Source organism: Myripristis murdjan, chromosome 23 (genome assembly GCF_902150065.1).
Source record: "Myripristis murdjan chromosome 23, fMyrMur1.1, whole genome shotgun sequence".
In the NCBI taxonomy this organism is placed as follows: domain Eukaryota; kingdom Metazoa; phylum Chordata; class Actinopteri; order Holocentriformes; family Holocentridae; genus Myripristis; species Myripristis murdjan.
In genome coordinates, this window is record NC_044002.1 from 12,569,900 (window position 1) to 12,597,399 (window position 27,500).

The following is a 27,500-nucleotide window of genomic DNA, read 5'->3' on the forward strand; positions in this document are numbered from 1 at the left end:
CCTCTGCTGAAGACAGCCATGCAGTGACTGGGCAACTTTTGCTCCTAAAACAACTGAGTCTAATGTAAATGTAAGTGTTTTACTGTTTAATTAAACGTGCTTCCAGTCCCAGCTGCAGATGTTTTAAGGCTGTATTAATGGTGCTCTTGTCAGTGCAAAGTAGAGGAGAGGGATGGGATGACCTGCTGCATGCCACACAGTAGCTCATGGGTGAAATTTGAATCATTATCACAACATCACGGTTATATAATAATGTAATCATAATAATAATGTGATACTTTATTGATCCCTCTTGGGAGACTCTCCTTTCTCTTGCCTCCCCCCACAGGGAGGTCAGAGGTCAGGGTCGGATTCAGAGCAGGACTCCCACATCTGCTGGAGATTCAGTGTCTTGCACAAGAGCTGCAGCAGTTCATGATGTTGTACTGTAACCGGCAGCAAATGTAAAGACAAATGTTATATATTGTCCCCCTGTGAACGTGATGGAAAAAATCCTGCATAATCTACACAATATTATTAAGACATTAAAGATCAGAGCTGCAACATGTTTTCAAACTGATAATGACATAATTATAGTATGATAAGAGTATTCTATATCAATCAATACATCAATACTGTGATGATGAGTGAAAATGGAAAAGGCTTCTAAGGCCCATCTAGGGATAAATTGCAAATTAGCTTATTGCTATGTAATATATGTTTGCGTGTGTGTATCAATATATCAATATATGTGTATATATATCGTTGTTATCATCATTATTATCCATTTAGTGGGACATTTTATTACAGTTTGACAAGTTCATAAATTATCGTATGGTTATTACATTACCAGCTGCTCAAAGGATGCTTTTAAAGGAGACTCCCCACTGACTAGTCCATCCTGCCATCCCAAATATATGACACCAGCATGGGAGTTTGACATCACTATAGGGACCGCACCAAATCTGAAAAGGGCTTGTGAGTGAATGTTTGACTGCTATTGCAGAGGTTTTGCAGAAGTTTTTGGTCCATGGTTCAGTGCTGGAACCTTCAAGGCAAAAAGAGTTACCTTTGTGGAGATAACCTAGAGGAGACGAGGAGTGCTGTATGAAGGAAAGGAGAGCAGAGGAGATGAGTGGAAGTGAAAACAGAGGCAGAGGGAGAGGACGGAATCGGGCAGGGCAAAGGAGAGAAGAAACGGTCCATCGTCGGATGAAAATATTTTATCCAAAGGAAAGACCGATGTTGCGTTTGGAGAGGAAGAAGGCTCCAAAGAGAGCAGAGTGAGGAGAGGAGAGGTGCACTCGTTAGTCCCGTGCAAATAAATGATAGCTTTTCACGGCAAATAATTATAATGCAAAATGCACAAGAAATGAACACAGGCAAATAAGTTGTTTGAGGAAAGAGCAATGTTAGTTTTGGAGAGCTCGAAAATTCCAAGCAGAGCACAGAGGAGGGGAGGAGGAGCTCGCTGCGGTCTGATGCAAATGTGAGATAGTTACTCGTGCAGATGATTATCATGCGAAACACCGACAGGGACGGATAAGCGAGGTTTACACAAAGACGAGTGTTAAGCACTACAGAGAGAAGAGAGGGAGTGGCAAGGTGGGCGATGGAGGAAAGAGGCAGAGGGAGTTTGAGTGGAGATGGAGTGTTAAGTCAATAGGAAGCCGTACTACCTCAGGATCTAATACACACACCCACACACACAAGCGCACATATACGTACAGTAAATGTAGCATGAAGGGGGGAAACCTCAGAGAGCTAAGCAGATGGTTGGAGCTTCCTGGAAATCCTCCAATAGGAACATTCCTGCCTATTTATGACCTGTTACACACACACACAGGCTTTACCGAGCAAAATACATCCCAAATACTCATATAACTTTATCCCAGGTTCAGGGTAAAGACTGAAATGAGCTCTGAACAAAGGAAACAGGAAACCATCATAATGAATGTGACTCCCAGCTTTCTGACTTCATCTGCTTTCTTGGGAAATTTTTCAGCTCAATTTAGGATGTAGGTAATGCTTACTGATTTAATGTGGCAGTAACACACACACACACTCACACACATGCACACGTAAGCCACAAATACACCCCTATGTACATACAGACATACATGCAGTACACAAACACACAGCGAACACATATACTTATGCTGTACAGTGCAGATAAAATGGAAAAGTGTTAATCTCACATATACATACCAGGTACACGTGTACTATATACACACACACTCACACACAGTTACAAGCATACAGCCACATAAACACAGAAAAGTTACACACTCATTTCTCAGGTTGGACTGACCAGGTGCTGCAGAACCATTTTGCCTCTACAGTTTCCATTACAACTGATTTCAAGCCAAATGGATAAGACGATAACACAAAGAGAACACGGTCTCCAGGTGTATCCATACATGCATATCACACAAAACAGATGTAACAAGACGAAACACACAAGCCAGGGAGATCGACCGTGGAGAAACGGCGTCCACCGAACACGATGTGCATGACAGGCAGAACTAGTTGTGACATGGATGGATCTGAAGCAGCCAACGTTGCCGATGCAGATTCAGAGCAGCAATTAACAGAAACAGCCGGTGGTCAAAAAAAAAAAAAAAAAAAAAAAGGCTTTTCAGAGCCTGTACATTTTAGTTCTACTTTAGGAAAGAAGTTGAAGCATTCCTCGACTTTTATCTGTCTTTTTTATCATCTGTACCTCTACTTGACTAAAGAATTTCTATACTTTCGCCACCTCTGCCAGCAAATAAACAGGACAGATTGGATGTATGAAAAGGCATAGAGCCGGCCTCGGGCACAGACCTTGTAGGCAACCGTCAAGGGCGCCATCCAATCAGAGAGTGCCAAGGAAAATGTTAAATAAATAGATATATTTTGTGTGCACGGGGGACAGAAAAGAGGTAAAATCAAAAAAATGTAATGAATACCTTTCTTTTCATGTCTAAGCAAAAATTCGGTGAAGTGCCTGCCCTACGCACGTCTCCAGTTTCCTCCAGTGGCTGCTAATTGATTATAATCACACAATTTGAAATTTGCACTGTTTGAATAAACAAATAAGGACAAATTGCTAATCAGTAATGAAGTTGTCTTATTTGTAGTGTTGAATTTACAAATATGTGTGACAGAATAGGAGTTGATGGAACCAATTAGCTGTGTTGTAATATAGTACATGTAATATAGTGCTGTAGTAATGTAGTGGGAGATGGAGGACCAGGAAAGGACCAGGGCCATCCCCGATTGTAGATAATGCTCTACTTATATACAAAAAAAAAAAAAAAAAACGTTATATATGCCTATGACTTTATGCAGTGTGAAGTGCAGCAGATCGAAGTCAAAGGTGACAGATGTATAAATCCAGATCCTCGTGGACGTCAAAGGTCATGAGACAGATTCTGATCTGGTTACACATTTGGAAACAATAGCCAGTAAACGCCTCATTTGCCATTGAGTCAAAAATGAAATACGCTGCGTTCCTTTCTCATCTGTGTGACACTGCGAGGGCTTTAGTTGATGGTGTGAGACAAAGTTCACTGTGGATTCCCAAAACTGGAGGTCAGATTTTTACTGGCAGCTGTAGCAATGAAGAGAAGAAAACGGGTTTATCTATGAGCCTGTAAAAGGTTATGATAATAGCCTCATACTGGAACACACACACACACACACACACACACACACACACACATAAACATTTGTACAGCACAGACCGACATACACACACATAAAAAGACATCGACACACATCAGGAAACTCATACATCACACACGTGCAGACACACAATTGAATGACTTCTATTGTGTGTAATCTATTTCCTACGACTTAGTCAGCAACTCGTCTCACGAGTCTTTGTGTCTGTGTGTGTGTCTTTGTGTGTGTGTGTGTGTGTGCGCTCGCGGGCATGCGGATGTGGATGTGGATGTACATTTCTGTGTACATCTGTGTCAGTCTTATCTGTCATCTAACCCATGATTCAGTAGAAGTTGTTAAACCTTTACTGGCACCAGCTTGGGTCGGACCACATCTGTGTGTATGAGTGTGTGTGTGTGTGTGTGTGTGTGTGTGTGTGTGTGTGTGTGAGATTTAGTGAGTGAGTGATTGTCCTGATCAAGTCAAGCTGCCTTGATAGCTGATAGGTCTGTGACAGAGCCACAATGGCTTCCAGACAGCTTAAACTGGAATTAAACCCTTTCTCCATGTCCCAACCCGACTTCTCCCATGAGAGATGACTCTCTCTCTCTCTCTCTCTCTCTCTCTCTCTCTCTTTCTCTCTCTCTCTCTCTCTCTCTCTCTCTCTCTCTCTCTCTCTCTCTCTCTCTCTCTCTCTCTCTCTCTCACCCTCTCTCTCGCCTTCTCCCCCCCCCACCCCCCCTCTCTCGCTCTCCCTCTCAGATGAATGACTTGGGCTCTGATTCCCGACACCCAGTAATCCCTCTGTGAAAAGACCCTAATACTTGCCTTTGTGGAAAAATCTTAAATGTCATCTAGTCACTGATTCATAGATTTTTGCTCAATTCATTAACGGATCTTTACATTATAGGGTCTCAAAGGGATTTTATATCTGCATTTTATTGCACATACTGAATAGTTAATTACAATATGTTGCAGTATCATCATTATGGCAGTACAGGGCATTATTACAGTCTCTTTTCTTTGTCTCTGTTTCTTTCTTTTTCTTTCTTTCTCTCTTTCTTTCTTTGTCTTTCTTTCTTTCTTGCTTTCTTTCATCATCTTTTCATCTTTTAACATGAGAGAGACGGTTGGATGTCATCTGTACTTGTGTAGCCCACTGGCACTGTACATACGTACATATTATATGTATTACATTCAGTTGTCTTGTTGTTACTGGTGTGTAATAACAGTGTGTGTGGGAGAGCAGTATATTTTTGTGTGTGTTTGTGTCTGTGCTTTTGGTTTGCTAGTGCATGTCCTAGAGACTTTGGACTTTATTTTGGTGCCAGTGCAGATCAAGCACAGTGCTTTGCGCCTGTGAAGTGGTCATTTCATTGGGCGCAAGTGGGTGTTTTTCCCGCCTGCGCCTGTTTGGTAATTTCGTGGCTCGCTGTGGCTTCGTTTGCACCAAAATGGGTGGGGAGCGCGCTACAAATTGGCTGGCATGGTGCAGTTTTGGTAACCAAAAAAACCACGCGTGCCTCCGCCTCCTCAGACCACCTCTTAGTGCAGACGCAGGCGTTCTGGGCTGTTTTCATGGGTTTAGCTGGCAAACGCACACTTGTATAGCCCTCCAAAATCACATAAAGCCCTTTATGTGTGTTACGCTTGCCTGTTTCACTTTGCTATAAATTCTTCAACCAGTAGACATGTTTACTTGTATATCAAAATACAGTTTTAGTTTGATTAAGGCAACAATGTCAGTGGGACAGTCTGTTCCGTGCTAGATTTAGGGCTCATTCTTGCCAGTATCTTTCCTCCACAGCTGCTTGTTGGATGTATGAGGGCTTTACCTTTTGGTTGATTAAATCCCCTTAGCCATCTGAAGGCAGCCGGGCAAATATGTCTTCCCTTCTCTATTTTGAGGGCAATAACGCATCCGATATCCAATGAGGATACCTAGAATTCTCGATTTGTGGAGCCAGCACAAGGATCGTGCAAAACATTCACACGCACTTCAGTGCTTTGGGGCACACTATCCGGGTTGGCTACGCTTTGATGGGCTATTCCAGTTCCACACAGCGTCCAAGTCTACACAGTGTAAATAATCATCAAGCCTGGCTCTGCGTGCACATCCTGAAACTCCAGGTTGCCGTGGCGCAAAAACTGCATGTGCTGTCTCCTTTGCAACAGGTGTCTCAGAAGCAGAGCCTGAAGCAGTGAGTTTTACGTTACAACAGAGAAAGCTGTGACAAACAAGCTTGTGCGGTAGAGCAGAATCATGGCTGGAAACGAGAATGTACACGCATGCTTGTGTGTGTGTGTGTGTGTGTATGTGTGTGTGTGTGTGTGCTTAAGATAATTCAGATATTCCTAATCCTCTCTGGATAATCAAAATAAGTAGGCTGCTTCAGTCGTGCAAACAGGGAAATTATGGGCAGTTGTCAGTTTATGCAATCACATCAAGGGCTTAAACACACTATTGGCTTTATTCCTAGCTCTGGTAATTGTAGCGTTATTGTGTCATTATGTAAACATGACGTTTTTAATCATGTAAGTAAAACAAACTACAGCCACTCAACAAAGTAATGGGAACAAGTTGTATTGCGCTGCAGAGTTGGCTGCAACTATGCACTTTATTAGTGAATGAATCATCGGCTTCCAAAATATCATATCAGCATCATTAAGCACAGAAACGGCGTCACCGGGTGTATTTTTATCTGGTGTGTCTAAATTACACTACTGCTTCAACAAAAAGAAAATTAAGCCCTGTAAGGTCATTTTAGTCACTTTAGCCTCTGTTTCAGGAGAGGTTTCATTAAAGAAAAGGAAAAGAGAGATTTTTCTGTCATCCGTTGCTGGAAATCCTCACTGGCACCTGTGCAAATGTAACCCGTTTGTACTGACTTACATTAAATATTTTTTCTCGGTGTTATCGTCATCTTTCATGAAGCAGGAAACATGGGAGCAGCGATACCACCACCTGCCCCTATGAGGCGATGCATAGATTTTGACTGTGTTTTATGTGTGTGTGTGTGTGTGTGTTTGTGTGTGTGTGTGTGTGTGTGTGTGTGCAGGCAGATGAAGGATCAGTCGAAGAAGGTGGCCAACCTGAAGCACAAGGAGCAGGTGGAGAAGAGCAGGAACGCCCAGCTGATGGAGGAGGCCAAGAAGAGAGAGGACAACCTGAATGAAAGCTCCCAGCAGATAAAGGTATGCAGGGAGGAAGATGAGGAAGAGGATGTATGGGGATGAGGGGGTGTGGTGGAAATTAAAAAAAAAAAAAAACAAGTCAGATAGGAAAAAGTTTTTCCTCTCACTCTCTCTCTCTCTCTTTCTCTCTCTTTTCGCTGTCTGTCCTACCTTCAATATTGTCTGCTATCACAACAACACTTCGCTGTTACGTGACAAGTATGACAGGGAGCAGCCTGAGGCAATGTCAAACATGCACACACACACACACACTCACACACACACACACGTGCGGTGCATCGCTCACTCAGGGAGTGTGTCAGAGGGGGTAATCGAGAAGGAAAAATTGATTGACAGGAAGGGCAGATGGGGGGGAAAGGAGGGAGAGAAATGGTGATGGAGAGAGGACGAGAGGACACACACACACACACACACACACATATAAACATACACACAGAACTATGTAGTGAATGCCGTGGGTTTTAAAATGCTTCCTGTGGTGTGAGAGCATTTTCTAATTGTCTTCTGGGGTGTCAAGTGACCACAAGATGAATAGTCACTGGTCACTGGTTTTTCTCTCTCTCTCTCTCTCTCTCTCTCTCTCTCTCTCTCTCTCTCTCACCCCACCACTCCTGTGTGTTTTCAGGTTTTCACATCTTCATATTCTTCGTATTTCTTCAAACTGTAGGTTTTCCTTTGCCCCTCCAACCACACCTTCTCCTCACCCTTTTCACCTCTGACCTCCTGTCGTCCTTTCAGAAACTTTCCTTTCCTTTTTTTCTCCCCTCATCCCTCCTCCTCTGCTTCTTCCTCCTCGTCTTCTTCCAGTAATTGTTAACCTCAGTGGCCTCCCTGATTAGATGCAGATGAAAACGGTCTTGGGTGTGTGTGTGTGTGTGTGTGTGTGTGTGCACGCGCACATACGCCTGTACGATCACACCAGCTATGATTGATCTCTGGTTTAGGGAGTTGGGAAGTTGTCATTTGTGTTTTTGTGTGTGTGTGTGTGTGTGTGTGTGTGTGGTTAGCAGATGAGCTGATGGCTATGTGAGTCACTCAGACTTATGAGACCGCAGTGGTTACAACCATCTCTGGTGTGTGTGTGTGTGTGTGTGTGTGTGTGTGTGTGTCTGAGTGCATAAGTTTGTCTGTGTGTTTGTGTGCTTAAGCATTCCCAATATTTCATGCAGTTTAACAAACACTCGACACTGTGAGCGGAATGCGAGTTTAATTCATACCTTACATTCAATTCAACACAATTATGAGAGCTAATCCAATAATAGCAAAGTCAGCCAGTCCCACCTCAGCCTGCATAGCCAGACATGCACTCATGTTGGATCTGGAGGACTCAGATCAGCAGCACATGTGTGGGAGATGTTCTGCAGGTTTGTTCAGGGCGACGTGTCTTCCCCCGTCTCACTCGCGGTTTTTAATGTATTTTTATCCGGCTTTTATTTAATCAGGAATTTCAATTAAGAGCAAGCTGTTGTTTACGATGACAGCCTGGGAAGGGACAAATTGCCTCATGATGGGCGGATGGAGGAATGGTGACAAAATAAGAAAATAGCAATAAAATACGACAATATATCTTTCTTCCAACGTGGTTTTCCCATTCTGTTATATACCTCGTGATAGAAAACTGTGTAGTTTAATTTTTCTATTTACTCCCCAAACACTCCCTATATGTTTCTTCTTCTTCTTCTTCTTCTTCTTCTTCTTCATCTCTTATTTCTGCTTCCACTTCTTCTATTTCTTCTTTAACCCTATAAAGCCTGAACTATGAAAGAATTGGCAGAAGATTCCAATTTTTTAAAATTGAACCCTTTATTTAGTCCTATTATTTAGTCCTATATTACATGACCTTTCTGGTGTATGATATATGATATGTACTTGAAGTGCCAATGATATGGTCCAGGGTGAACAGGGGAAGTATTGAAAGGTATACAACAGTATTTTGGTCAACTATTGATTGAACTGAAAATGAAAAACGGAATTGAAAATGTGTATCATATATGATACAAATGGCTTTATAGGGTTAAAGCTGTTTTCATAATGAATATTGTGAATGGAACAGCACCTTCTTTCCACCTTTTTTCTTATGTATTTTTTGTTTCTTCTTTGTCTTCTTTTCCTTCTCCTTCTTCTTCTTCTTCTTCTTCTTCTTCTTCTTCTTCTTCTTCTTCTACTTCTTCTACTTCTTCTATTCATTTTATTAAAGTTTTTTTTATTGTGTATTCTGAGAATGGAATACACAGTCTTTAGTTTTACTTTTGCACAATTTTAAAATACATAAGAATAAGAAAGCGAACTCCCTGCAATAATTTATATTGCAGGGAGACACAGAAAACCCAGTGTCTTGAATCGTTAATCTTGAATACGTCTAAATTTTTCATTCTTCATGTCCAGAAGCCTCAATGTAAAAAGTAATGCCGCAGCAAAGGTGCTTCTAAAAACAATAAAAACAGCACTATCGAAGAAGTTGGTATAGTTGTTTTGCTGAGAGACACTTGCATGTATACCCTTAAAAACCTGTGGCAGGATCTTTGAAGGCATGGAGAGAGAGATGAAACTGTCCAGTTTTGGCGTCTTTTGAAACTCACTGCAGTTCCTGGGAACAGGAATGAGGAGCGGTCAGAGGAGGCTTCAGGTCTGGGGAACGTGTGCAGGAGTAAAAGTGTTACGGGAAGCAGATGTGATTTAGAACAAGTTTGTCAGATAAGGGAGTGTCAAATCAAGGAGGGTTTTGTAAATAAACCGAGCCAGTGGATGTTCTGGCCAGTTTATGCAGTAAATCAATTAGGGTTGTCGTAGAAATAATCCCTTAAGACCTCATGATGTGAAAAATGCATGTAAGGCAGCAGGTGAAGGATACCTGCCAGGAAAATTCATAAAACAATGGAGTCAGCTATCTAGCTTTTTAGATATACTTGTCTGTAACATTGTATGCTCTTCTGTGTCTTTCTGTGTGTGTGTGTGTGTGTGTGTGTGTGTGTGTTGCAGGACTCACTCCGTCAGAAGACTGAGCGCATTGAGGAGCTGGAGGAGGCGCTGAGGGAGAGCGTGCAGATCACAGCAGAGAGGGAAGTGGTGCTCGCCCAGGAGGAGCAGGCTCGCACTCAGGCCGAGAGACAGGTACCCTCTACGTCTTTGTCTCTGTCTCATGAACACGCGGACATTTGCATGAAAATGTACAGGAGCATAAACACACATGTCACAGTGCATGTGCGGAAAACCTTCGCTCCTGTCCCGTAAACGTGAACCCGAAACCTTAACCCCACCTTAAACCCAACCCCTGTCAGTTTGTTTCTTCTCAAGTGAACTTGAATGCCCCCACTTTGCAGGATTTTCCTCGTTTTTTGATCTTTATGGGGACATTTGGATAAAATTACAGGAAAAAAAAACACACAGAACAAACATCTTAAGGTCGACTTAAAAAGTCTTTCTGACATGACTAAACGTTGCCATGCCAAAAGTGGCTAGTGGCAATGGCAACACTCACGCCCCATCCAGCTGAGCTCATTCAGGTGTGGCTCTAAGTGTGTGTATGTGTGTGTATGTGTGTGTGTGTTTGTGCCAGTCACTCCTCATTTGGACGAGTGGTAAATACATACCTATTTAAAGAACAGCCTGTCTTTTATCCGTCTCAGCCAGCAAACGCACAAACAGTTTTTCCCTTAATGCAGAGTGAGGCGACCACGTGAGGTTGTCATCTGTTTTATCTTGGTTAAGACAGTAGAGAGCTCCTGTCAGACTAGAGAAGACTTTGAAAAGAAAGTTTTGGTGGGATCCTGCTCCAGACCAGTGGGAGTGGATGTTGTTCCCCTGGGCACCAGTGACTTAATGAGGCCGTAGAGATGGGAAATGTTCCTCAGAGCCTGGATGGGTTTTGACAACTGGGAAAAAACAGCGTGGGCCTTAAGGATGAAAACTGCCCTGAGAAAACATCGTCCACTGTAGCTGTTGGCAAAATAGCCCGACTCCATTGTTATTGCTGCTTCTAAATGTTGGCCGTCGCCTCTGGCCTTTACTTACCAGGCTGCTTCTGGACAAATACGTATGCAGGCAGACGTGGAAGCAGACATTTTACATTTGAGGAATTTAGCTGGAGATCTCATTCAGAGTGACTTTCAACGTGTGCTGCAGCTCCTAAATCATTAGTGGTCTTAACAGATAGACCTAAAGATAAATAGATAAAAGAAGACAGACAGACAGACAATAAGATGGATGCACAGGTCCAAACAAAAAAAAAAACGCATGAAGTGGCACTTTACTTCCTTGATTTGATGCGTTTCCTGTTGTAATAGGATGTCGATGCGGAACATAATGTAGGGAAGGATCGTGCAAAAGTCTAGCCCAGTAGGATAAGAGTTAGGGAGAGAAACTGCTATTTGATGGGAAGGGTGAAGGACTGAGATTATTCACCAATCATAATGAGTCTCACAAGTGCAGCAGGTTCATGAGAAGCCTGGATTGGTTGTGCTACCTGTCTGTAATTAGTTGTTAGCTCCCGTTTTCTCAGACAGTTTGAAATCAGAACAAGTTGTGTGGTTCCACCTCTTACACAGGTGAGACTCATTTTAAGTGAGATTGTCATTGGTGCAAAATTGCAGATAATCAAACATCACAGACGTGTTGAAGGAGTTTTGAAAAAGATTGAAATCTTTGCAGAGGGGCTTTAAAGATACAGTTGTTTCCATGGACTCAAAATGAAGGGAGTTAATTCCATCCATCCATCCATCTTCTGCCGCTTCCGGGGCCGGGTTGCGGGGGCAACAGTCTAAGCAGGGACACCCAGACCTCCCTCTCCCCAGACACTTCCGCCAGCTCCTCAGGAGAGACATAGTCCCTCCAGCGTGTTCTGGGTCTTCCCCGGGGCCTCCCCCTGGTGGGGCAAGCCCGGAACACCTCCCCAGGGAGGCGTCCAGGGGGCATCCGAAACAGATGCCCGAGCCACCTCAACTGGTTCCTCTCGATGCAGAGGAGCAGCGGCTCTACTCCGAGCTCCTCTCGAGTGACCGAGCTCCTCACCCTATCTCTAAGGGAGCGCCCGGCCACCCTGCGAAGGAAACTCATTTCGGCCGCTTGTATCCACGATCTTGTCCTTTCGGTCATTACCCAAAGCTCATGACCATAGGTGAGGGTAGGAACGTTGATCCTTTTGGCTCAGCTCCTTCTTCACCACGACGGACCGGTACACCGACCGCATCACTGCAGAGGCTGTACCGATCCGCCTGTCAATCTCACGCTCCATCCTTCCCTCACTCGTGAACAAGACCCCGAGATACTTGAACTCCTCCACTTGAGGCAGGACCCGGAGAGGGCATACCACCTTTTTCTGGTCGAGAACCATGGCCTCGGACTTGGAGGTGCTGATTCTCATCCCAGCCGTTTCACACTCGGCTGCGAACCGCCCCAATGCCTGCTGAAGGTCCTGCCTCGAAGGAGCCAACAGGAGAACATCATCCGCAAAAAGCAGCGATGAAATCCTGTGACTCCCAAACAGGACTCCCTCCGGCCCCCGGCTACGCCTAGAAATCCTGTCCATAAAGATTATGAACAGAACCGGTGATAAAGGGCAGCCCTGCCGGAGTTAACTCCTTCCATGGAAACTTTACAAATTTTCTTGCGTCCCTGTCATTAAAGCTGCTTAAACAGTGTGCAGCATTTTAACATCAGTCATTACCATATTCATTTTCTGACGTGAGTAAAAATTACCAAAAAACAAACGAAGATTGGTCGCCTCTACTCTAAATTTCACATGCTTTGCCACTCGGTCACAATTTTCACAAGTAACCTGCTGGATTGGTTTACGGCACAAGGGAAATTGATTCACAGCACAAAATACAAATCCCGGGCTGCTCTTCCAGCGCAAACAGAGCTAAAGGTGTCAGAGTTTGTTGCAGTGGGTACACGGTGGAACAAGTGACAAGCAAGTGGAGGAAAGAAATCACTGTCGGCATGCTTATTCTCGTTAGCGAAACTAACGAGAAAAGAGAGGCTGGAGGGAGGACCAGGTGCATGGGACAAGAAGCAGCAGCGTCGCTGTGAAAGGATACACCGGGGTTAATGGGAAATGTGGTTTTAATTTTTGGAAACACAAGCGGTAACAGCTCAACAGGCGTGAGACAGAGGCCACCAATCATCTCGACCATGCTCTCACTTGTTTATGGGAATTCAACCAAGGTGTCACAATTAATTTGACAATTATGTATTGATGTTTCAAAATGTCACACGTGGTTCCTCTAATTAGACCGAGCAGACAAAACACACTGAGACCGGTGATCGGCCTCTGGAAAGAGTTTGCATGTTAAAACGCTTCAGTGGAGGAGGAAGGGGCAGCAACGTCACTGTGTGGCCGCCAAACACTCACCCAACATCAACACCACTAACTCAGCCTTTCACCACACACACACACACACACACACACACACAAACAAGCACACAAATAGAAATTATCCACAGAGACACATCCAACCTCATATGCATGCATACCCATAGACATACATTATTAAACATGTATTCAACGAGCTCTTAAACTTGTATTGCAGTTACACACATGCATGCACACACAAGTCAGTGTTAGGCATGGACCTCCACACATGCACATATCCATCACAACACACACACACACACACACAGGAAAGAAGTGCTAACTGCTGTTTAAACAGTGCTCTGACGCAGCACAGCGTTGCATTCAGCAGGAGCCAGCGGGACACGACTTTTGGGCTTGGAGCTGGAAATGTGTCTCTATATACATACGAGTAAATTGCAAATAAATATTTTTGTGTTCCTTTTTTTTACAGCTGCGTCACCACAATTAGCCTTTCACATAATGATTTATAAAATGATGACAGAGGGAGAGACGCACGCACACACACTTGTGTCTCAATGAAGACGGCCTTGTTCAAAAGGACGTACACACACTGCTTATTATAGCACCAAAACACAGCCAAACCATGCACACGCACACACACCCTGCGTACAGTGTATACATCAAACACACACACACACACAAAATTAGAGTATTTCCATCTTCTATCTGCAGCCATATAGTGACACCAGTGACCCCAGTGTGTGTGTGTGTGTGTGTGTGTGTGTGTGTGTGTGTGTGTGTGTGTGTGTGAGTGTAAGAGGGGCTGTCCCTTTGCCCACATTTGACAGAGACCACATGAAAATATACCAAACCGCGTCCCCTAGACATGACTCACTACATTATGAGTGTGTGTGTGTGTGTGTGTGTGAATGCTGAAGAAAGGTGTGTGTGTGTGTGTGTGTGTGTGTGTGTGTGTGTGTGTGTGTGTGTGTGTGTGTGTGTGACAGAGACATGAGTCAACACCAACATGACACACTCCATCTGTCTTTCCAGAGGTCGAACTGCAGACAGACAGACAGGCCTTCTCCTCTCTCACTTCCTTTCTATTATTGACCGTTTACATTCTTGAACTCACTTCACCTTTCTTTTTCTTTCTTTCTTTCTTTCTTTCTTTCTTTCTTTCTTGCTTTCTTTTTATTTCTTTCTTTTTCTTTCTTTCTTTCTTTCTTTCTTTCTTTCTTTCTTTCTTTTGGTTACGTTCTTGTTTCTTTTTGTTCTTTCTTCATTGCTTTCTTGCTTATTTTTTGTCACTTTTTAACAAAAAAAGAAGAAACACACACACACACACACACACACACACACACACACACACACACACACACACACAGGAGACATATACCTCCTTTTCTTCCCAGCCCGGCTCCATCCCTTCACTCTCCAGTCAACCAAAAGCCTTTCTCTTGCCTTTCATTCTCCCCTTACCTTCTCCTTTACCCCCTTCTTTTCTTCCATTTCCTCTCCTCCTCTCCTCTCTTCTCCTCCTCCTCTCCTCCTCTCCTCTCCTGTTTCCAGTCACATCTGAACTGCATTTTAAACGGTGTCTTTGTTTCTGACTGCTCTGTTCTGTTGGCTGTAGCATTTTTCTCAGATCTCTCTCACTTTGTTTTTCTCTTTTTCTCGTTGATCTCTCTCTTCTGTGCGCTTTTCCTCTCGTCCTTCTCGCTCTCTCTTTCATCTCGCCCACACTCCCTGTTGCTATTTGTCTCTGCATTGTTAAGCATTTTTATATGACTATTTTCTCTCTCCCTCTTTTTCCTCATCCTTTCCTTCCCTGCTTATATTTCCTGTTTAAATCACCGCTCTGTCTCGCTCTCCTCCTCTTTCTTTACTCCTTTATTCTTCCGTCGATCACCCCTTTTCTTCATCCACCTCTCTTTTCTTTCCCACCTTGTCTCTGCTTGACTTTTTCTCCCTTTGCCCTCTGGTCATACCTTTTTGTCTCTGTTACCTCGATATCACTGGCTTTTCCTTCTCTCTTTTCCCGCTCTCCTTTCATTCTCTGTTTCTTGGCTCTCCCTTTCTTTGCTCCTTCCATCCCTCTTTCCTTCCCTACCTCTCTCTCTGTTCCTTTCTTTTTCCTCCCTCTCATTTTCCCTCTGCATCTGTTCTCTCCCCTTTTGCCTTCCCTCTATACATGTCCTTCTCTTTCTTTCCCTTTCTCCTCTTTCTTTTTCTCTTTTTCTCTTCCCCCTTTCTGTCCTCCTTGTCCTCTCCCTTTTCTCTTCTTGGTCCGCTGTCTCTCTCTCCTGTTTTTCTCCACCCTATGCAGCTCTCTCACATTCCAATGCATGAGTTCACCACGGCCGGCTTTAAGTGGTCCAAGGTAACAACTAATCATCGCTCTCGTCACTCACCTGCATGTTACTTTTCGACAGTCATTTTTTTTTTTTTCATCGTTCAACCTTTTGTTTTCCATTCCCTTCATTTGTGCTTTATAGCAGGTTGGGAAATGAAAACCAGACAGTCTGTGTCTGAGTGTTTTGTGTTCTTCATCGGCCACTTTGGCAGTCATCGTTTAGAGGGTGTGCTCTGTTATGCCACTTTTACACCAGGCTAGTGCTTTTTTGCATGTTTTTTTTTTTTTTTTTTTGTACATTGGGCTTTCCGGGAAAAAAAAAAGGAAAAAGGTGGATACTGTTTACATCAGCCTAAGTCCCATTTACATCCAGGTTAACTGGTGTCACGGTCTTCCAGCCCGACTGAAAGGCAGCATTTTGTTATGCCGGTCACAGATTAGCAGGTGACCTGATTCTACCTCTGCCGATCGGAGCTGAAGTCATTAATTACTCAGGACTGCTGCCACTTAACCCGTTCACACGGAGCTCAAGTCCCGGATGGCATGCAGTGGGATTTTTAAAAGAGGAATTAAAAACATTTTATTGGCCAGTGAATATTCTCTCCGTCAGCTCAGACCTTTGTTAATTTGTGTGTTCATTCATCCATCTATTCATTCATTCATTCATTAATTCATTCATTCATTCAGTCAGTCATCCATCCATTTTTTTGTTTGTTTATTCATTTATTCTCTGACATTATAGCGCATTTACACCTGTATACTGTGTTTCCTTAAATAAAAGCTGGTCCCCATTTAAAACCCAGGTCTCCAATAATGGCTGGGGGCAATAACAACATGAACAAATAAAGGCCGCCGCCAAATAGATAAAGCAAGAATGGATTCTGAAGTTTTCTTGCCAACTGTTTATATGTATTTTTAATATGTGCCTAATAAAAAATAGAAAAATAGAACTGTTTTCGTCACCAAACTCAAGCAGCCGCTGGTTTTCAGCCATAAAAACGTCTGAAAAGTCCTTTTGAAAAGGGAAAACTCACCACGTTGAAATTATCCACTTTCTGTTATGAGTTTCCCGCACACCCGACTCGCTGTTTTCCTGTTGCTCTCAGCCGGGTTGGTATGCATTGCTGTTACGGCATTTAATGATGCTTTCACTTGCACTCGACCAGCGGAGTTGCGTTCACTGAAACTTGGAAATCAAACGCTCAGATAAAGGCCAGGTGCCCGCTGCAGTTGAGGTAAATAAAGGCCTTGGCCTCTATTTGAGGGAAAACAGTCGGTGAATGATCAGTCTACTAGGAGTAATGACTGCCTTTGACATATAGCGCCAACAAGCATAAGTTTAGTGCCATAACAGCTGCAATTAACAGTGACTGAGCAAGTGGGGGTTCACTGCCTTGCCCAGTGGCATTTTGACAGGAGACAAGGTGGTAGCTAGAAGTGAACCCACGTCCTTTTTTATTACACTTTAACGACCAGCAGGCCACCTTGCCTGCTAGTGTTTGCCTCATGCTTTCTGTGGGACTAGACAGGCAGGAGCCACAGATTTGCTGCCCATGTACCTTGGCACTCATTTTCCTTTCCTGAAAGCTCTGTTATTGCCCTGTAGGAAAATTCATATTTCATTAATTTCACATTTCTCTACAATTCAAATTGCCTTTGAAAGGCTTTTGCTAGCAAGTTGAAGATTCATTTGAAATTCCCTGACAAGGTGAGTGGTGTCTTTTTACGTTATTGGACTGTTTGATTTAGGTTTTTCATCATGTTCAATAGATTTCTTTGTTGAAAATGGGCTTAACCGTCTTTTGAGTAAAAAAAAAAAAATAAATAAAAAATGTATCTTAGCAGTAATGTCGAAGTTGTAGAAGTGAGTTATTACTGGTGGTTTGTGATCTTATTTATTCAGGTTTAACAGCTTTCATGGCTGAGTTGTTAACGGCACAGGAGTTGAGACACTGAATTCAGATTATTTGTTGCATGGTCTGCTTATTCCAAGCTCCTCCATCTGATTGGTTTCACTTTGGAAGAGTCAAAAGGAAGAGTTGCATGTGGAGGTGTAGCAAGTATGAGCTTTTATTGTGGATGTCATTACCAGCAAGAAGTGCATGGCTGAGTGGCTGCTCATGCCTTTAGAAATAATAGAGCACTCCCCGACAGGTTTATCACAGCGCTTCATCACCTTTATCTCTCTCTTTTGCCCTTTCTTGCTCCCTTTTTTCTAGCTTTCTGCCTGTCTTCCTCACCGTCCTTCTTTCCTCTTCACTTTGTGTCTCTCTCTCTCTCTCTTTTATTTTTTCCTGACGAGAGAGAGTGAGTTCCGTCATCAGTGTTTTCACTCGTTCAGATCGCTGTTGTATTTTGTCTTCAGCGCCACATCTCTCTGAACAGGAGCTGCTTTCAGATTCAGTTAATCTCAGGGGGTTTTGTCTTTATGTTTCTGCCAATGCCATCGTTTCTGGGGAAATAATGGGGCTCGTGTTGTTTCTCAATCAGCCAGTCTGACTTCCTCTCTCTTTCTGTCCCCTTCTTTTGTTCTGACTTTGTTACACTCATGCATTCACTCTGACTCTTTTTTCTTTCTTTTTCTGTCTTTCTTTCTTTCTTTCTTTCTTTCTGTCGTTACCAACTTCAGAGAAAAAGAGTAAAGTTCCTTTAAAAGAAAGAAGGATGGAAGGAAAAAGACAGCTGCTAGAATGTGAGGAAGGGATATAGAGGGAATGTGTGTGTTTGTGCCTCTGTGTGTGTGTGTGTGTGGCTGGCCAGTGTTCTTGCGCTGTGAAAAATACACAGTGACCTCAACACTCTGACTTCACACACATTAAACTGACGCATTGATATATAAGCAGAGAGAGAGAGAGAGATAAAATGTGTGTGGAGAGAGAGAGACAGAAATAAAAGAAACCGAATGAGACAAGAGAATTATGCTCTGTAATGAAACATCTCATGTAGAAACAGGGACAAATGAGTAGAAACACATAAAAAGCTCACTAGCTGTCACAGACAAAGAAAAAAAAGAGAGTGGGAAACACATGCAAGCTCTCTCTCACACACTGAACGGGGAAAAACCACAAGGAACAATAAAGAGAGAGAAAATGTCAGATTGTGATACCGGGAAGCTGGGAAAGATAGAAGTCATGATGAAAATATGTTGTAATGCTCTTATTCTCCCTCCCTTTGTGTGTGTGTGTGTGTGTGTGTCAGATGGAGGAGCTGTTGGTTGCCATGGAGAAGGTGAAACAGGAACTTGAGGTGATGAAAGCCAAGCTGTCATCAACTCAACTCTCATTGGCCGAGAAGGAGGGTCACCTGACCGCCCTGCGGGCTGAGAGGCGGAAACACCTGGAGGAGGTCTTGGAGATGAAGTAAGGATACAAACACACACACAAACACACGCGCACACACACACACACACACACACACACACACACACACACACCCAGAACAAGCATGTGTCTAACAATCCATCTACATCCATTGAAATCCCCACAGACAAACACACAAGGATTAAATCATCTGTCCTCCTTTCCACACATTTGTCTGCTTCCACCCATTTAAGTCTCCATTTATCCACACACACACACACACACACACACACACAGAAACGCACACCCACAGGCGTGCATGCACAAGTCTATCTGTTAAATCTATCTGTTAATCTATCCCATCGTTTTTACACACACACACTTGAAAAAGGTAAACACAGCACTTGAACTTGGTTGATGTCACACACACACTCGTCCCTCGATGCAGACACCTTCTTCTGCTGAAACGCTCCACTTCACCATCTGAAATCCTTTTTCAAGTGGTGGATCACGAGTGTGTATTCAGTTCTTGTCGTCCCGTGGTGCTGGTGACACGAGCTTTTGACCAGTTTTAGGACGACACAAAGGTTTGATACAGAGTGTCTAACAGTGACTGTGCAATATATATCACATAATCTTTGACAGAATACTGGGCTGTCAATATTGTGAGAGTATATTCAGAAATATGTTCAGTATGTTCAGAAAATTGCATTCCTTAACTGTAAAACCAGGAAAAGAACACTCCTATGCCTTATAATTGGATATACTGATATCCAGAATCCCAGACAATAGCTAGTGTATTGTGATATTTCTATAATATCATTATATTTCCCAGCCGTCTTCCTAACCATTAAAGCTTCAATGAAATAGTAAAATTATTTACTTTCTTTTTCTCTCCTTAGTCAGTGCTCCATATATTAATATGTATATATTTCACAATGAAATGAGTGGAGCCATTTGTGACACATTCTCAGATTTCTGTCTCAAAATAGCATTATTTTTACTTAAAGAACAATTCCAACCTATAGTACCGAACCAATACCAGACAATACCAATACTTTTTTTTTTAAAAAACATTTTGCACTTCTTTCAACTCCTCAGTTTTTAACCCTATAAAGCCTGAACTATGAAAGAATTGGCAGAAATTCCATTTTTTTGAAATTGAACCCTTTATTTAGTCCTATAACAAAATATATATATATAAAAGAAAAATCAAAAAATATGTTATTACACGACCTTTCTGGTGTATGATATATGATATGTACTTGAAGTGCCAATGGTATGGTCCAGGGTGAACAGGGGAAGTGTTCAAAGGTATACAACAGTATTTTGGTCAAGTGTTGATTAAACTGAAAATGAAAAACGGAATTGAAAATGTGTGTCATATATGATACAAATGGCTTTATAGGGTTAAAAGTAAAACGAGAAGCAGCTTGATTCAGTGGCTGTTTCCTTTTCTTAAAGCTGAACTGTGCAAAATTGGCGCGGGCTGATTTAAGCGAGAACCTGTGGAGTCAACTCACCAAAACTGTGGAATGAGCTCGTAATGAATCAGCGAGTCTGGCCAACGAGGACAGCCCTCGAGACGAGACACCTTTAAGACGCTATGGCTGCGTCCTGTGGCCTGGAATTTATTCACCTCGTACAATCTTGAAGTTTTGACAGCTCGAGATTGTGCAGCCAAGCGGTTTTGACCCTCTGACCACTTTTGGACCGCCGCTCCACACTTCACGTCCCACCCTGACATCCTGTTTCGTACTGAAATGCGCCGAGTTATGGAAGCAAGACGCCGTCCAAACGCCGTTTCCTTGTAACTTTAACCAGCAACTCGCGCAAAACGTATGTAATATTTTCCCGTGTTGCTTCAGTATTTCACAAAGGTGGTCGTTGGTCATGTTGACGTGCGCCGTACCCGACACCTCGACACCTCCCTCTCTCGTTTTCCTGCCTCTCTTTACCTTGCGCTCCATTATCTGCTCTCTTTCTCTCCAACCTGATAAGCCACCGAAGTTAAGTACTGTGTTAATGCACTAAACATGTACAACTGTCTGTCTGACCCCTAGCTCTTCATATGATTGATTACACACTCACACACACACACACACACACACACACACACACGCAGTAACTCGGTGTAAATTTTAATGCATCTTTAATAGAAGGGTTTGGATTTAAAGAGTAGCCAAGAGGAGGCCAGCAGTGCGTTTGTTCCCTGTATTTTCTGCTGTTTTACACGCTCTCTGAGACCTTCGAAGCAGCTGTAATTTAGTGGAACGACGCTTTGGGCTGAAATAGAAGCCGGGGAGAATGTCCGTGTTAGCATGTCCTGCTCTTTTACACACTCTGTGGGACTATCCTGTACCGCGGCATCATGGGAAAGACGGAGCACAAGTGCTGTGATTTAGCTTTCCCGCACTTTGTCCACAGTGTTTTCTACCAGCGCTGTGATTTTTTGTGTTTGTGAGGGACAGAGAGAGAGAGAGAGAGTGAGAGTGTGTGTGTGTGTGTGTGTGTGTGTGTGTGTGTGTGTGTGTGTGTGTTTCTGCTACAGTGTCCATTCACAGCCCAGGTGAGCGAGTAATTGACCATTTTATCACTGTAGTAACGACCCATATAACTATTACAGGGATCACTGCTTTAGAATGCTTCGCTGTTGTGTGTGTGTGTGTGTGTGTGTGTGTGTGTGTGTGTGTGTATGTGTGTGTGTGTGTGTGTGAGTGAGCGAGTGTACTTATGTGTATGTGCCCACATGCTCTGTGAGTGATTTATCGATGCTGTACATCAATTTTGTACATTCCTTTTTAAGAAAATATTGGCTCTATGATGAATATTTATTTCTCACACACACACACACACACCCATGTGCAAACCACCCTTTACACATCCTTGCTGTGTGTTCTTACACAAATACACACATGCACTCATGCACAAACCGCCCTACACACATGCATGATTAGATTTAACCATCTCTAGTGGTCAGTTCAATCTGTGCTATCATTTAACCTCACTGTCCCATCGGCATAAAGTGTGTGTGTGTGTGTGTGTGTGTGTGTCCGCTGTGGTTACCATCAGCATTAGGCCCCAGTCGCCACTTTGTTCCAGCTCATACCATGAACTGTGGCATGACTGCGTGTTTCCACACGTAGATCATACATAAACAGACCAAATATTTATTCTCTGCTGATCGCCTGAGGGCTTTCTGTACCTCGCGCTGTATTTTTTAATGTCCTTTCCTCCTGTGACAGCTCTCCAGCACTCATGCATTTTATATGTCATTTGAGGTTAAACGTAGTTATTCCATTATCTTGTTCGGTTCATAACCCACCACACACTGTGTCCTGATCGATGTAGCATATTTGCACTGATATTAAATACTCTGCATGCTCTGTTTTGCATCTGCTGTGTCCTGCGTTGTGTCAGTGGTTTTCAAACAGGGTCCGGGGACCCCCGTGGCTCCTTGAGAGGCTTTCAGGGGCCCTCAGCAAAAAGAAGGAATAGTCTAATTTCACTATAATTTAATTCACTAGAAATGAAGATACCAAAAACAATGTAGGATTGATTGTTTTAACATTAGCCTATGTTAAACTGAACAGTTTAAAACAAACCAAAATATATTTTCATATTTGGGTCTCGAGGCCAAAATCACTCAAAGATCAACTTTTAGGTTTGAAAACCGCTGCTCTTTTGTGCTTTATATTTAATTGAATCACTGCCACTGAAGTCATGTGGAAAATTCAACAGATACTTCAATGTTTTTATAAAATTTCCAGCATTCTTAAAAAGGATGTATAACAGCATGTATAGCGTGCTCTAGGTGGCTGTAAATTTTGTGTAACTTTCCTTTTTTGCCCTTTTGATCTAATTTTCGGGGTATATTTTGGTCCTTTTTAGCATACATTTTGTTGAACTATGAAATAACATGGTTGCATTGCATACTGGCAAATAAACACTCATACTGTCCCGCTCAGATTAGTTTTATTTTAAATCATAACACACCACAGGTCCCACACTGCTCTCACACTGTTGGAAACTGGCGGCAGGACTTACGTAAGACGACGGTGCCTTTTCCCTTCCCAGTCGAACCAGCGATCTCTGACTTTTTTTTTTTTTCCCCCATATTGGTTGTTGTATTTTTTCTTGATGCAGCGGTTTGTGTGTGGTCTGCGTTTTCTCCTACTGCCGGTGATGCAGTGCCAACATTTTCTCCCGCTTCTGCCTGCAGCACACACTCAATTGTTTTCTGATCAAACATGGCTGCAGCTTGCTTGCCCAGAACGCACTGGAAACAGTTTCCCAGTCACAGGCCGCCATGAATCACCTACAGTATGGTGGCCCTCAGGGGACAGTAGTCAAATTTACGTGATTACTTGAAAGCTAAAAAAAAAAAAAAAGTGGACTTCTCCTAATCCTTTTCACAGGCATGGTATGAACTTTCAAGGGCAATTTTGCACCAAGTCTCCATTAATTTACTCGTTTTGCACCAAGTAACGCACAAAAGAAGGCAAGGACATTGTCACTGCATAGCACGGCAGCCCAAATTGGTGCCGAACGTAGGAACTTTCGGCATGGATGCCATCATGATGAGTGAATTTTTGGTTGAAACAGCCACCTCATAATGTTCTGCTTCTGCGACTGATGAAGTTGTAATGATTCATAAACCGCAGAGCTGATTATTGGCTGTGTAAAGGAAACGTTTCTGCAGGGATAATTTTTTGGCAGAGGGACGGTTTCACTTCACCCAATTTCAAGTCATCAAAGCACGACAGTGCAGCTGCCTTTGGGGAACACTAAGGTGCACGACTTTATTACGGCGATGGATGCCGCTTAAAGGAAAGTTGGAAGTCTCTCAGAGTTCATTTTCATGCCGGAGTGGAATGAATGGAAACCTGTGGCTGGATTAAAGGTGGGAAAAAAAGGTGCATACTGCTCGCTTTGGAAAAAAGATTTGCAGAAACATGAAGTACTCTACATTTATAGTGCAGATATTATGTGCAACAAGCAAAATCACTGGTATGGTCCTTTAATGTTTGGAGACCGATTATAGCTATCATGCACAGTAGATAAAAAAAAAAACACCAGTTCTTATTATGTGATCTGTGTTTCATTATGTAGATTAATATCTGCCCTGTCTGTCAAAGTTCAAATGACACAGGTATGATGGTTTATAGTGGGATTTTCTGTGCAGGGCCCATTAGCTTCAGTGTGATTGGCAGCAAAGTTTGGCACCGGTGTAAATTTAGAATGCTGTTGCCATGACACCATGTCCTTTCCCTCCTTTTACATGTTTTTTTTTTGTTGCACATGGCTACAGTGACGCTGCACTTTCCACAAGTCAATAGGATTTATTCTGCAAACGTTTTCGTCAAACCGTTATCTTTCAGGTATCAGTGGGATACTCGTGTTGTTCCCACGCCTCTTAGTGTTTCCCTCCCGGACGTCACATCTCCTCCCTCTCTGAAGAGTGGAGATGTTTCAGGTAGCCGGTGTTTGTCCTCCCGTTCGTTATGCGTTCAACACTGCACTCGTATTTTCTCTGAGACGTCGGGGTTTGGTTGGCAAATACGTCATCTGTCTCCCTGTGTAAAAGAGGAGATGTTTGAGGTGTCCATATATCTCAGTGTAATGCACATGAAACTGTCTGTGCACACGCAGGCCGGCTGTAACTCTGCAGGGCTTGATGTCTGATTTGTTGCTCTGTTTTACATCGCTGTAAGGTTTAATGTTACTGTGAGGCGTGATATACGATACGGCATCTTGCAGAGGTTTCTGGGACAGACATAGAATATATTAACACACACACACACACATACACACACACATAAACGTATAGACACATGCAATAATACACCAAATGCAGCTAGAAAAACCCACACTCACTCTTCTCTTTCAGTCTCCCTCATCTCTCTTTCTTTCTTTGTCTGTCTCCCTTAGTCTCTCTCTCTACCTCTCTCTCTCTCATCTCTCTCTCCCTTTCGCTCACACACACACACACACACACACACACACACACACACTCCCTCACCCACAGCACAAAATACACTTGGAAGAACACATGCCTACAGTCAGTCTCTCTCCCTCCTTTCTTGTTACCTCCCTTCTTTTACCTTGATCTTTCACACACACACACACACACACACACACACCAGGCTGTAGTTGCGTGTGTTTGTGTGTGTCTCCAGTGATGTCTGTCTGTCTTTGTGCTGTGGTTTTCACCAGCTGGTTGTATATGTCTTTTTTGGTCCAACACCATGCTAACCTCCACTCCCTGATGCATATATCGTGTGTGTGTGTGTGTGTGTGTGTGTGTGTGTGTCAAGAAAACCCTGGAACATAGCATCTTATATATCATGAAAAGGTAGAGAGACATAGGAAGGAAGAAAGAGATGTATGGAGAGTAGGAAAGAAATAAAGATATATATAGTTAGAGAGTGTGTGTCGTTGGTTTTATTTAAGGCAAAGGGTCAAGCAGTCAAGTTTAATCCTCTCTCTCTCTCTCTCTCTCTCTCTCTCTCTCTCTCCGTTCAAGGTCAGTGTGTGTTCAGGAGGCCTTTACATGTGTCTTATCAATATGCACAGACAGAAAACCACACACACCAATACACACCATAATACACAGACTTTGACATATACACATGCACAAATACACACTCACTGCAGGGCGCCCAACATGCTACTTTCCCCGCTGATAAATCATGTACACTGACCTTCACACACACACACACACACACACACACACACACATTTATTTTCCACCCGTAATACGCAATAAAGAGCACACACACTTGTTTTCCGTCCTCTCATTTGCGCATGTTTTTGTGCACGGGTCTGGGCATGTGTTTGTACAGTCGAGTGTGCAGGTGTGTGTGTGTGTGTGTGTGTGCGTGTGCGTGTTGTAGCCAGCCGGTGGAATGTGCTGACAGTGTGTGTGTAACAGCAGGGCGTCAGGTCTGAAATCCCAATCTGGATGAATTAGAGCCGATTTTACTCTCCACTGTTGTGCTTTACTGATGTTCAACACACATCTGTCATCTCAGCCGCGCTCTACCACTCTTTCTCTCTCTCTCTCCCTCTCTCACTCACACACACACACACACACACACACACACAGATGTGGCACAAAGTCACACAGAGGGCATCTATGAATAAATAATTTGGATTTTCACACGGGAAATATGGCAGCTAATGTTTTGGTTCTGTTTTTTTGTGATACAGACGTTTCTTTCTCATTCAAAATTATATTTGTGACTGCTAACTGTGCAAACCACAAACTTGGTGTTAAAAATAGTTTAATCATGTTTAAGATAAGATAAGATAAGATAAGATATTCCTTTATTAGTCCCACGGTGGGGAAATTCCACGCATTACAGCAGCAAAGTGGATAGCAACATATGAAGCATAATTTACATTATAAACAGTATAAACAGATAATAAATAGCAAAAAGCAATATAAACATTATAAACAAGGAATATAGAAAAAAATAGAAATATGAACAATTTAAACAACAGAAGAAGATAACCTAAACCTGATATTTATGATATTTCGGCTCATTTACAAGCAGATGTTTTAAGTTGAGCGTGTCTCCCGCTCATTTTTAAAATGCCAGACGGTTTTATCGGTTTTCCCTCTTCTGTCAGAGCCAGTAGGAGCCCCCGTTTGTAGATCATTGAGAATGTAATCAAAGTTGGCCAATTGGCAACTTTGATACACCAGTATTGGCAAACAGTCACATCTCTCTCTCTCTCTCTCTCTCTCTCTCTCTCTCTCTCTCTCTCTCTCTCATAATATCAGGGTTTAAAATGTGTGCTTGGCTCACAGCACAGGTTTTCATAGCGGGTGGCTCCGCAGGGGGCCGGCAGACAGTTTCAGTCTCAGTTATCAAAAGGAACCGGGCTGTACAGCAGCCTAAATATGTGACATTCAGTTCAAAAGATAGTTCACAGGTAGTTCTGGGTAATTTTACGAACCTATAGTCGGCCCTTTTCACGTATTTTTTTACAGTTTGAAGTTATGCCAGACGTCGATATTGTCTCTCTTAGCTCAGCTGTTGGATGTCTGTGGGATCAAATCGTTGCTACTTGATCCCACAGATTGAGGAACTGAGCTCAACGAAGAGGGAACACCTTCCTCTAAGCTTTTAGGGGACTCTCAGTCTTTCGAAACCCCTCTCTTAGAGGGTTTTGGATGTATGAGTGCCCATGAACTTCATCATAAAACATAAAACCACGGCTTAACCTATCAGCTGCCAGATTTAGAAGGGGGGGGCTCTTGGCGCTGGTGCCGCCCCTGTTCCCCTCCTTGGACACGGCGCTGGTTAAGTTTTGGTTTAGGCCATAAAACTTTGGCTAAGGTGAAGTAACTGAGACAGTTGGGACAGGGTTTTGTTTGAAGCAGAATAATCCCACTGAACACAAAAACATCTTTGCATTTCCCCTTTGAGTCGGGGACTGCGTCAAGTCGCTGTGGTTGAAGGAAAGTTTATCCCCCCATCAGCCGCCCCGACCTCGGTGACTTTCCTCAGTCAAACCGCTGCCTGTGTCGGTCACATGACACCCGCCTCCCGTTTCACTTAATCAGTAGAATAACATACAAAATTACTGTGCATTGCTTTATGGAAGTATAAATACAGATTTGATATGAGAACCGAGCAAGAGGAGAAGAGAGGAGGCAAGAAGATAAGAGGAAACGAGTGCAGAGAGGAGAAACGAGGAGAAGAAAAGCGAGGCGAGAGGT

General features: G+C 43.1%; 1 protein-coding gene across 3 annotated transcripts in view; it reads left to right on the plus strand.

The window, feature by feature from the left end:
* Positions 1-27,500, plus strand: part of LOC115355239 (ELKS/Rab6-interacting/CAST family member 1-like) — a 162,730-nt gene that overhangs the window by 72,204 nt on the left and 63,026 nt on the right. For all 3 annotated transcript variants that reach the window (XM_030045957.1, XM_030045956.1, XM_030045958.1), the window contains 3 exons: positions 6,687-6,822; positions 9,802-9,933; positions 18,669-18,829. In XM_030045957.1, coding sequence (XP_029901817.1) covers positions 6,687-6,822; positions 9,802-9,933; positions 18,669-18,829 — 429 coding nt within the window. The remainder of the gene's footprint in view (positions 1-6,686; positions 6,823-9,801; positions 9,934-18,668; positions 18,830-27,500) is intronic.